The sequence below is a fragment of the Triticum aestivum genome, chromosome 5D, assembly GCF_018294505.1.
Source record: "Triticum aestivum cultivar Chinese Spring chromosome 5D, IWGSC CS RefSeq v2.1, whole genome shotgun sequence".
NCBI classification, from domain to species: Eukaryota; Viridiplantae; Streptophyta; class Magnoliopsida; order Poales; family Poaceae; genus Triticum; species Triticum aestivum.
In genome coordinates this window covers 277,580,664-277,593,044 of record NC_057808.1, presented here as the reverse complement: position 1 = coordinate 277,593,044, position 12,381 = coordinate 277,580,664, and the positions used below count along the sequence as shown (strand labels likewise).

Genomic DNA, 12,381 nt, shown 5'->3' with positions numbered 1-12,381 from the left:
ATCTTCTATATGTTCAGATTCTATAATCTTGAAACTTGCCTAATGAGGCTATGGGCGCTTTTCAAGCCATAGAGGTAAGAAGCAAGAATATTTCCGATGTCGCCATAGTCGACCCTTATCTCATGAATGATCGAAACCTAAAAATGAGGAAGGGAGGCGGTGCATGATGAATTACCTTCTGGATTTCATGCAACTAAAAAAGGTTTAAAACTTCCTCCTCATGTCGTATCGACCCATGTACATCCTTCTCTGGCTTTACGCTTTCGCTTTTATACCTTTTCCTTCATATATGTTTTCACGTCTCAAAATTTATAACTTTCTCACGATCGCGACATGTTTATTCTGTTTTGCGCTGCAACCATTAGGTTCTCCTAGTGCTAAGACCACAAAGGTGCAAATGTTAATTTCTGGATTCCACGAAGAGCTCGGGAAAATACTGGTCGCTCCTGAAGGACCTTCTCGATGATTGTCTTTTTGGTTGAAATAATACAGGAGGCCTCACGATTGAAAAAAAACTACAAAGTAAGTGGAAGTAAAATGATTACCTTCGGATGGAACAATCTATCTTGTATGTAACATTCGCTCACTAGTCTGACTTGTGGCTTCTACATCTGCATTCACATGGAAGAATTCATACGGTCCGCGAAAACATTAAAGCAGCATGATGAAATCCTCAAATGGGGTCAAGAAGTACAAAACAATTCCGCCGAAGCTGGCATAGTGCTAGAAGAACTAAAACTCAAGTTCACGACTATCATAAACAAGGAGGTCCGCTCATAGTCCAGCCTATTCTATAATAACACCGATTAAGATGAGCCAACCAACAAAAGAGCCTAAACTAGCTTATTGCAGCGGGCACAACTGAAATCGTGACTAAACATATTTGGCATACTAACTATGTTGTTTAACTTTATCAGCAAACTATATTTGATGGCGGTGTATTTTGTGTTATTCGTTTATTCTTAATGTACTTCTCGTTCTTTATTCTAAGTTATTGCCACTAGTTTTATTCCTGATTTGCTCCCATTTATTGAGAATTGTTCCCTATTTGCATCAGCTAACGTTGTTGTGGCAGAATAATATATGCTACCATGGCAACATTTTATTCTATCCTGGTGCAACTATCAGTTGCAGGCACTAATAAGCCCCGCCGCACATACTATATACAGCAGTGGCGAGCGCTGCAACTTGCCCGCCATTGGTGAAGTCGCCCACTGCTATGAGACTGATTCCACTGGCGCGCAATGTACACTGCCCGCCACTGTTATGGAGCTACCACTGGCGGGTGGGCGCCTACCACTTCTTCTTCTTCTTCTTCTTCTTCTTCTTCTTCTTCTTCTATTTGTTACACTATTTCCGTTATGTAAGCCCACTTAGCTCAGAGGTAGAAACTATCAATTCTTTTTCGAAATTGGAATTATTAAAAGATGCCACTTTAGCAGTGGTGGGAGGTCAGTGGCGGGCGGCCCAAAGAGGATCGCCCTCCACTACTAGGCTTTAGGTGCCCACCACTACTAGGCATTCAAGCAATAGTGTAGGGTTCTCCCCCTCCCCTACATGTCTTTCACTGATTTCATATCTCTTTGTCTTTCTTGTGAATTTGCATAGGAGAGGGCATATGTGTGCTATCAAACGTCACAACGTAACTGGGTGATTATAAAGATGCTCTACAGGTATCTCCGAAGGTGTTTGTTGGGTTGGCATAGATCGAGATTAGGATTTGTCACTCCGAGTATCGGAGAGGTATCTCTGGGCCCTCTCGGTAATGCACATCATGATAAGCCTTGCAAGCAATGTGACTACTGAGTTAGTTGCGGGATGATGCATTACGAAACGAGTAAACAGACTTGTCGGTAATGAGATTGAACTAGGTATGAAGATACCGACGATTGAATCTCGGGCAAGTAACATACCGATGACAAAGGGAATAACGTATGTTGTCATTATGGTATGACCGATAAAGATCTTCATAGAATATGTAGGAACCAATATGAGCATCCAGGTTCCGCTATTGGTTATTGACCGGAGAGGTGTCTCGGTCATGTCTACATAGTTCTCGAACCCGTAGGGACCGCACGCTTAACGTTCGATGACGATTTTGTATTATATGAGTTATGTGATTTGGTGATCGAATGTTGTTTGGAGTCCCGGATGAGATCACGTACATGATGAGGAGTCTCAAAATGGTTGAGAGATAAAGATTCATATATAGGACGATAGTATTTGGACACCGGAAGTGTTCCGGGGATACCGAGTACGTATCAGGTCACCAGAAGGGGTCCCGGGCAACCCCCGGCAAGCTATATGGGCTTAATGGGCCTAGGGAGGGACAGACCAGCCCACATGGGGCTGGTGGCCCCCTCCACCAAGCTGGCCAGCCCTAGGGAAGGCAAGGGAGGAGGGCTAGCCCCTCTCTCCTTCCCCTTCTCAAGGGAGAAAGGAAAGGGGGGTGCCACCTCCTCCTTCCTTCTCCTAGTGCCAAAACAAGGAAGGGGGCGAATTGGGGTGGGAGCCCAAGTAGGACTCGGCCTACTTGGGCGCCCCCCTGGCTGCCTCTTCCCCCCTCCAACTTATATATATGTGGGAAGGGGGGGTACCTAGAGGACACACAAACATTTGTTAGCCGTATGCGGCGCCCCCCCTCCACAGTTTATGCCTCCGGTCATATTGTCGTAGTGCTTAGGCGAAGCCCTGCGCGGATCACTTCACCATCACCGTCACCACGCCGTCGTGCTGACGAAACTTTCCCTCGACACTTTGATTGATCAAGAGTTCGAGGGGCGTCATCGAGCTGAACATGTGCAGAACTCGGAGGTGTCATACGTTCGGTGCTTGATCGGTCGGAACAAGAAGAAGTTCGACTACATCAACCGCGTTGTCAAACGCTTCCGCTTTCGGTCTACGAGGGTACGTGGACTCACTCTCCCCCTCTTGTTGATATGCACCTCCTAGATAGATCTTGCATGAGCGTAGGAATTTTTTTTAAATTGCATGCTACGTTCCCCAACAGTGGCATCCGAGCCAGGTCTATGCGTAGATGATATGCATGAGTAGAACACAAAGAGTTGTGGGCGGTGATCATCATACTGCTTACCACCAATGTCTTATTTTGATTCGGTGGTATTGTTGGATGAAGCGGCCCGAACCAACCTTACATGACCATGTTCATGAGACCGGTTCCACCGACAGACATGCAACTAGTTTTGCATAAAGGTGGCTGGCGGGTGTCTGTTTCTCCAACTTTAGTTGAATTGAATTTAACTGCGGTCGGTCCTTGTTAAAGGTTAAAACAGCAAACTTGATAAATCACCGTTGTGGTTTTGATGCGTAGGTAAGAACGGTTCTTGTTAGAAGCCCATAGCAGCCACGTAAAACTTGCACCAACAAATTAGAGGACGTCTAACTTGTTTTTGCAGGGCATGTTGTGATGTGATATGGTCAAGACATGATGTGATATACGTTATTGTATGAGATGATCATGTTTTGTAAAAGTTATCGGCAACTGGCAGGAGCCTAATGGTTGTCGCTTTATTGTATGAAATGCAAACGCCATGTAATTGCTTTACTTTATCACTATGCGTTAGTGATAGTTGTAGAAGCAATAGTTGGCGAGACGACCACGACGCTACGATGGAGATCAAGGTGTCAAGCCGGTGACGATGGAGATCATGACGGTGCTTTGGAGATGGAGATCAAAGGCACAAGATGATGATGGCCATATCATGTCACATATTTTGATTGCATGTGATGTTTATCTTTTATGCATCTTATTTTGCTTAGTACAGCGGTAGCATTATAAGATGATGCCTCACTAAAATTTTAAGGTATAAGTGTTCTCCCTGAGTATGCACCGTTGTGACAGTTCGTCGTGCTAAGAAACCACGTGATGATCAAGTGTGATAAGCTCTACGTTCACATACAACGGGTGCAAGACAGTTTTGCACATTCGGAATACTCGGGTTAAACTTGACGAGCCTAGCATGTATAGACATGGCCTCGGAACACTGGAGACCGAAAGGTCGAACATGAATCATATAGTAGATATGATCAACATAGAGATGTTCACCATTGAAAACTACTCCATCTCACGTGATGATCGGACATGGTTTAGTTGATATGGATCACATGATCATTCAGATGACTCGAGGGACTAGTCACTGGAAGCAGAACTGCCCCAAGTATTTGGCAGATAAGAAGGATGGCAAAGTGAACAAAGGTATATCTGATATACATGTTATTGATGTGTACCTTACTAATGCCCGTAGTAGCGTCTGGGTATTTGATACTAGTTCTATTGCTCATATTTGCAACTCAAAACAGGGGCAACGGATTAAACGAAGATTGGCTAAGGACGAGGTGACGATGTGCGTCGAGAATGGTTCCAAGGTCGATGTGATCGCCGTTAGCACGCTACCTCTACATCTACCTTCGGGATTAGTATTAGACCTGAATAATTGTTATTTGGTGCCAGCGTTGAGCATGAACATTATATCTGGATCTTGTTTGATGCGAGACGGTTATTCATTTAAATCAGAGAATAGTGGTTGTTCTATTTATATGAGTAATATCTTTTATGGTCATGCACCCTTGAAGAGTGGTCTATTTTTGTTGAATCTCGATCGTGGTGATACACATATTCATAATATTGATGCCAAAAGATGCAAAGTTGATAATGATAGTGCAACATATTTGTGGCACTGCCGTTTAGGTCATATTGGTGTAAAGCGCATGAAGAAACTCCATGCGGATGGACTTTTGGAATAACTTGATTATGAATCATTTGATGCTTGCGAACCATGCCTCATGGGCAAGATAACTAAGACTCCATTCTCCGGAACAATGGAGCGAGCCACTGACTTATTGGAAATAATACATACCGATGTATGCGGTCTGATGAGTGTTGTGGCTCGCGGCGGGTATCGTTATTTTCTAACCTTCACAAATGACTTGAGCAGATATGGGTATATCTACTTAATGAACACAAGTCTGAAACATTTGAAAAGTTCAAAGAATTTCAGAGTGAAGTGGAGAATCATCGTAACAAGAAAATAAAGTTTCTACGATCTGATCGCGGAGGCGAATATTTGAGTTACGAGTTTGGCCTTCATTTAAAACAATGTGGAATAGTTTCACAACTCATGCCACCTGGAACACCACAGTGTAATGGTGTGTCCGAACGTCGTAACCGTACTTTATTAGATATGGTGCGATCTATAATGTCTCTTACCGATTAACCACTATCGTTTTGGGGTTATGCATTAGAGACAGCTGCATTCACGTTAAATAGGGCACCGTCTAAATCCGTTGAGATGACACCGTGTGAACTGTGGTTTGGCAAGAAACCTAAGCTATCGTTTCTTAATGTTTGGGGTTGCGATGCTTATGTGAAAAAACTTCAACCTGATAAGCTCGAACCCAAATCGGAGAAGTGCGTCTTCATAGGATACCCAAAAGAAACTGTTGGGTACACCTTCTATCACAGATCCGAAGGCAAGATCTTTGTTGCTAAGAATGGATCCTTTCTAGAGAACGAGTTTCTCTCGAAAGAAGTGAGTGGGAGGAAAGTAGAACTTGATGAGGTAATTGTACCTTCTCTCAAATTGGAAAGTAGCTCATCACAGAAATCAGTTCCAGTGATGCCTACACTAACTAGAGAGGAAGCTAATGATCATGAAACTTCGGATCAAGTTACTACCGAACCTCGTAGGTCAACCAGAGCACGTTCCGCACCAGAGTGGTACGGTAATCCTGTTCTGGAAGTCATGTTACTAGACCATGACGAACCTACGAACTATGAGGAAGCGATGATGAGCCCAGATTCAGCAAAATGACTTGAGGCCATGAAATCTGAGATAGGATCATGTATGAGAACAAAGTATGGACTTTGGTTGACTTGCCTGATGATCGGCAAGCCATAGAGAATAAATGGATCTTCAAGAAGAAGACTGACGCTGATGGTAATGTTACTGTCTACAAAGCTCGACTTGTCGCAAAAGGTTTTCGACAAGTTCAAGGAGTTGACTACGATGAGACTTTCTCACCCGTAGCGATGCTTAAGTCTGTGCCAATCATGTTAGCAATTGTCGCATTTTATGATTATGAAATCTGGAAAATGGACATCAAAACTGCATTCCTTAATGGATTTCTCAAAGAAGAGTTGTATATGATGCAACTAGAAGATTTCGTCGATCCTAAAGGTGCTAACAAAGTGTGCAAGCTCCAGCGATCCATTTATGGACTGGTGCAAGCATCTCGGAGTTGGAATATACGCTTTGATAGTGTGATCAAAGCATATGGTTTTATACAGACTTTCAGAGAAGCCTGTATTTACAAGAAAGTGAGTGGGAGCTCTGTAGCATTTCTAATATTATATGTGGATGACATATTGTTGATTGGAAATGATATAGAATTTCTGCATAGCATAAAAGGATACTTGAATAAGTGCTTTTCAATGAAATACCTCGGTGAAGCTGCTCATATATTAGGCATCAAGATCTATAGATATAGATCAAGACGCTTAATTGGACTTTCACAAAGCACACACCTTGATAAAGTTTTGAAGAAGTTCAAAATGGACCAGTCAAAGAAAGGGTTCTTGCCTGTGTTACAAGGTGTGAAGTTGAGTCACACTCAATGCCCGACCACTGCAGAAGAAAGAGAGAAAATGAAAGTCATTCCCTATGCCTCAGCCATAGGTTCTATCATGTATGCTATGTTGTGTACCAGACCTGATGTGTGCCTTGCTATAAGTCTAGCAGGGACGTACCAAAGTAATCAAGGAGTGGATCACTGGACAGCGGTCAAGAACATCCTGAAGTACCTGAAAAGGACTAAGGATATGTTTCTCGTTTATGGAGGTGACAAAGAGCTCGTCGTAAATTGTTACGTCAACGCTAGTTTTGACAGTGATCCGGATGACTCTAAGTCACAAACCGGATACGTATTTCTATTGAATGGTGGAGCTGTCAGTTGGTGCAGCTCCAAGCAAAGCGTCGTGGCGGGATCTACGTGTGAAGGGAGTACAAAGCTGCTTCGGAAGCAGCAAATGAAGGAGTCTGGAAGAAGGAGTTCATATCCGATCTAGGTGTAATACCTAGTGCATCGGGTCCAATGAAAATCTTTTGTGACAATACTGGAGCAATTGCCTTGTCAAAGGAATCCAGATTTCACAAGAGAACCAAACACATCAAGAGACGCTTCAACTCCATCCGTCATCAAGTCAATGAGGGAGACATAGAGATTTGCAAAATACATACGGATCTAAATGTGGCAGACCCGTTGACTAAGCCTCTTCCATGAGCAAAACATGATCAGCACCAAGACTCTATGGGTGTTAGAATCATTACAATGTAATCTAGATTACTGACTCTAGTGCAAGTGGGAGAATGAAGGAAATATGCCCTAGAGGCAATAGTAAAGTTGTTATTTATATTTCCTTATATCATGATAAATGTTTATTATTCATGCTAGAATTGTATTAACCGGAAACTTGATACATGTGTGGATACATAGACAAAACACAGTGTCCCTAGTAGGCCTCTACTAGACTAGCTCGTTAATCAAAGATGGTTAAGTTTCCTAGCCATAGACATGTGTTGTCATTTGATGAACGGGATCACATCATTAGGAGAATGATGTGATGGACAAGACCCATCCGTTAGCTTAGCATGTTGATCGTTAAGTTTTATTGCTATTGCTTTCTTTATGTCCAATACATATTCCTTCGACTATGAGATTATGCAACTCCCAAATACCGGAGGAATACCTTGTGTGCTATCAAACGTCACAAGTAATTGGGTGATTATAAAGATGTTCTACAGGTATCTCCGAAGGTGTTTGTTGGGTTGGCATAGATCGAGATTAGGATTTCTCACTCCGAGTATCGGAGAGGTATCTCTGGGCCCTCTCGGTAATGCACATCATGATAAGCCTTGCAAGCAATGTGACTACTGAGTTAGTTGCGGGATGATGCATTATGGAACGAGTAAAGAGACTTGCCGGTAACGAGATTGAACTAGGTATGAAGATACCGACGATCGAATCTCGGGCAAGTAACATACCGATGACAAAGGGAATAACGTATGTTGTCATTACGGTACGACCGATAAATATCTTCGTAGAATATGTAGGAACCAATATGAGCATCCAGGTTCCGCTGTTGGTTATTGACTGGAGAGGTGTCTCGGTCATGTCTACATAGTTCTCGAACCCATAGGGTCCACACGCTTAACGTTCGATGACGATTTTGTATTATATGAGTTATGTGATTTGGTGAGCGAATTTTGTTTGGAGCCTCGGATGAGATCACGGACATGACGAGGAGTCTCGAAATGGTAGGGAGGTAAAGATTCATATATAGGACGATAGTATTTGGACACTGAAAGTGTTCCGGGGGTACCGGGTACGTATCGGGTCACCGGAAGGGGTTCCGGGCAACCCCCGGCAAGCTATATGGGCTTAATGGGCCTAGGGAGGGACAGACCAGCCCACAGGGGGCTGGTGCGCCCCTCCACCAGGCCGGCTAGCCCTAGGGAAGGCAAGGGAGGAGGGCTAGCCCCTCTTTCCTTCCCCTTCTCAAGGGAGAGAGGAAAGGGGGGCGCCACCTCCTCCTTCCTTCTCCTAGTGCCAAAACAAGGAAGGGGGCCGAATTGGGGGGGAGCCCAAGTAGGACTCGGCCTAATTGGGCGCCCCCCTGGCTGCCTCTTTCCCCCTACCTATATATATGTGGGGAGGGGGCGCCTAGAGGACACACAAACATCTGTTAGCCGTATGCGGCGGGCCCCTCCACAGTTTACGCCTTCGGTCATATTGTCGTAGTGCATAGGCGAAGCCCTGCACGGATCACTTCACCATCACCGTCACCACGCCGTCATGCTGACGAAACTCTCCCTCGACACTTTGCCGGATCAAGAGTTCGAGGGACGTCATCGAGCTGAACGTGTGCAGAACTCGGAGGTGCCGTACGTTCGGTGCTTGATCGGTCAGAACGAGAAGAAGTTCGACTACATCAACCGCGTTGTCAAACGCTTCCGCTTTCGGTCTACGAGGGTACGGGGACACACTCTCCCCCTCTCGTTGCTATGGATCTCCTAGATAGATCTTGCATGAGCGTAGGAATTTTTTTTGAAATTGCATGCTACGTTCCCCAACACTCCCACGGCCATGCCGCTCCCGTACGTATACGAGGCCTTCCCCAAGCTGCTGCAGGCGGTGGGATTTGTCTCACCGGAGGTCCTAGAGGCTACGAGGGCACTTCGGTGACAGCAGAGGGTAGAGGGGATCCACGACGATGCTCGGGCGTGGTCGCAGAGCGTGAGGGACTGGAAGAAGGTCCAAGCGAAGATGGAGGCAGATGCAACTATCTCGCGTGTCCGACGGGAAGGATTCACTGAAGTGGCCAAGAAGCACGTCGATTGGGAACTACGCAATTTAGGTCAGAGAATCTACTTCGAGAGCTCAGCGGAGGAGCGAGCCAAGATGCCGTCCCCAAGTGTGCATGCGCTGGATGTCATCAACTGGGAAAGGGAGGATGCAAGGAGGCCACTGGGCAAGGCGAGGTGGGAGTGCTTGGCAGGTCGGATGCCGACCAGCGTTCCACCGCAGCCTGAACCGGTGGATCCACTGTTGTTTCTGTCTCCACGGCCAGGCCTAGACTACGACGAGCTCTGAAGTTGTCTGCTAAGATAAAAGTTATGTGAAGTTGTCTGCCCATTTTCTGAATCTCTGTGATGTTGGCTTCTGAAAATATGTTTTGCTTGTGCCTGTGTGCTCTTGTAATAAGTTTGTTTGTTAAAGCATGTTACAGTGTTGTTATGCTTGTGCATGTGTGCTCTTGTAATGTTACTGTGCCTTTCAAATTATGTTATCAATGACAATGAATTTGCGTGCTGTCAAATTCAGTTTTTCAGAAATTTCTCTGTCAAATCCATTTTACTTCATGCCAATTATGCCTCTCAAATGAGTGTACTTTCATGTCAAATAAGAGAATCATTACAAGTACAATCCAAACTTTTTCAAGAATAATAGGTAGGCAATGATTTCAGCAAACAATATGGCATGTTTACAACACTCAACATTATAGCTAATAGGTAGCCACTGATTACAGATAGTTTGACCCCTAACATAATGTTAAATGGTACATTACCTAACTTGCACAAAACCTCTTATCATCAAAGCTACAACACCATACAGCACTACAGAGCAGCAGACCAAAGAAGCTAACCAAAGTTCCCTACTATCCCTACTCTTCATCTCCTTCTTATGCTTCATGTTCATGGCCTTCCTATCTACCTTCAGCCTCATAATTTTAGCATCCTTGGCAAACACAGTTTTTTGTAGAGCCAAATTCTCTTCAGCAAGTTTGCCAATCACCTGCCTAGGCCTCCCCTGCCGCTCTTTGTCCACCCACTTCAGATAAGCACATGTATCATAACCCTGAAAACATAGCATTTTGGAACACACATTCAGTACAAACACAACTGAATTCTTAACTGGATAAAACATTTTACAATGTCACTTTAAGGAAGAGTTTAGCACTTGACTAACCTTAACATGACAGACAAGGAATCTACGACCATAATTGTATCCTTCACAACAAACTCTTCATGTTGGGTTCATAAAATGACAACATTGGTCACTATTGTCAGTGCCATTGAACACAGCATCAGGAGAGGATACAAGTATACTCTAGTCAAATTCAGGCAATGTTTCTGTCCCCTACAATCATACAACAACTTCAAGATTTGAATGCATGAAATGTTTTGGTCCTGGCAGCCTAAAGATCACCCTACAATCAAACAATCCTACAACAGCATCAGCAGAGGGACGGCACGCACCTTGAAAGAATCAACATCCATGTACCGCACCTCACCTGTGATCTTCGCCCAGGGCTTGTCGTCCTTCGTCTTGTCGGCGCCGGCGAGGTCACACCCATGGAGCGGGCGAGGATGGCTCAACGACGAAGCTGCCCCTGCCCCACAGCGGCCAACCTGCTACTTCCCGCCTCAAGATGCCCACCCCTTCATGTCGCACGAGGCCAACGGAGAAAACGACGGTGAGAGTTGGTGGCGGTGACGGCAGCAGAGCTGGGCGGAGCTGGCGGCAGCCGGGCTAGGGATTTGGAGGTGGGGAATGGATGGGTGCAGCGGATGTAGACAGAGGAAGCGACTGCAACATAAAAACAAAAAAGTGCAGGGGCTTTCTGTAGAATCACCATAAGCTGAACCAAATGTCGCGTCCAGACCGTTTTGGACCCAAACTGAATCCGCGTAGAGGGGCACTTTTCTGGGGGGTTTAGTTCATTTATGAATCTGTTCCCACCCCTATAAGTTTATGTACCAATTGTGGTATTAACTTGCTAAATAATTTAAGTGAAGGGAGCTTAACTACAACAAGTCCAATAATGCTTAGCACCTCATCTAACTGCAATCCTCGCTTTTTCCTTAGCTTTGGCTACGTAAATTAGACTTTCACCGAACTGGAAACTGCATTGCTGACCAACAACAGAAAGCGTATGTAGTCTGTACAATGTAAAGCAACGCTATGGGTAGAGAGCTTCAACTGCTCTGTCCGGCACCATCCTTTATCTTCGCTCAGCCCACAGTCCGGTCCTGCAGTATGTAGACAACACACCCTCGCTTTTTCTTTTTCTTTTACTCAGCTTTGGCTTGCACAGTGAAAACTGAAAGGCGATAACTTACACCAGATAGGAAACTGTCTCCCTTTGGTTCCCAAGCAAGTATAAAAGGCTTGCCCCAAACTGCGAAACTAATTGAGCATAGCTTTACGTGGTCTGCTTCCCGGCGAACAAAGTTGGCTCGTGGCAGGGTTGACGGAATCGTGGTGACACAAGCGCATGCTACCTATTTCCCGACGAACACAAGCTCACGGGTTCCAGTCCAGCGAGCATATGTAGCACAAAACTACATGTTCTGCTGAATGATGAATGCTACATGTTCTACACAAATTCGCTCAAGAGCAGTATTGAAACTAAGGCCAACTCCACCGCACGACCCCAAACGGACGTCCGGTTTGACTGGATTTCATCCCTTTAGGGCGGCAATAGGTTCGCACATGTCCACTTCTATCCGTTGGGTTGTCGGTGCACCCAATGCGCGGCCGCACCCCAAATCATGTCCGGTGTGGACGTGATTAAAAAAATACAAAAACTAAAATGAAATGCCGAAAAAAGTAAATAAACGCAAATATAAAAACATAAAACATAAATTAACCATCACGGCCACAAAACGGCCCAGTTTCACGGTTCACATAAACATAATTAACATAAAAAACAAAATAAAATCGCCGCCCGTGCGCTCCTGCCGTGCCCGTCGATGTCGTGGCCGTCGCCGTCTTCTTAGTGGCCGCCGTTGTCGTCGTCGT

At 45.0% G+C, this 12,381-nt stretch overlaps 1 protein-coding gene across 5 annotated transcripts; it reads right to left on the bottom strand.

Annotated features, from left to right (window-relative positions):
- Positions 1-9,953: 9,953 nt before the first annotated feature.
- On the bottom strand, positions 9,954-11,179 carry LOC123124659 (uncharacterized). 5 transcript variants are annotated; one of them, XR_006461185.1, is made up of 3 exons: positions 10,871-11,179; positions 10,546-10,786; positions 9,995-10,434 (listed from the first exon to the last, which is right to left on the bottom strand). XR_006461185.1 is itself a non-coding variant. In XM_044545238.1 (2 exons), exons 1-2 carry the CDS (start codon positions 10,931-10,933, stop codon positions 10,141-10,143), a joined length of 357 nt encoding a protein of 118 aa, XP_044401173.1. In that variant the 5' UTR covers positions 10,934-11,179; the 3' UTR covers positions 9,960-10,140. The 5 variants fall into 5 exon arrangements, 1 of the variants encoding a protein (XP_044401173.1); XR_006461186.1 differs by having other exon boundaries at positions 10,000-10,434; positions 10,546-10,716; positions 10,871-11,178; XR_006461184.1 differs by having other exon boundaries at positions 10,003-10,434; positions 10,546-10,716; positions 10,836-11,177.
- Between the last annotated feature and the right edge of the window lie 1,202 nt (positions 11,180-12,381).

Excerpts from the sequence above, each read along its gene's own strand:
- LOC123124659 (XM_044545238.1), bottom strand. The coding sequence starts at position 10,933 with ATGGGTGTGACCTCGCCGGCGCCGACAAGACGAAGGACGACAAGCCCT. Across the intron at positions 10,435-10,870 it reads GCCCTGGGCGAAGATCACAG|GGTTATGATACATGTGCTTA; the intron begins GTGAGGTGCGGT and ends CTATGTTTTCAG.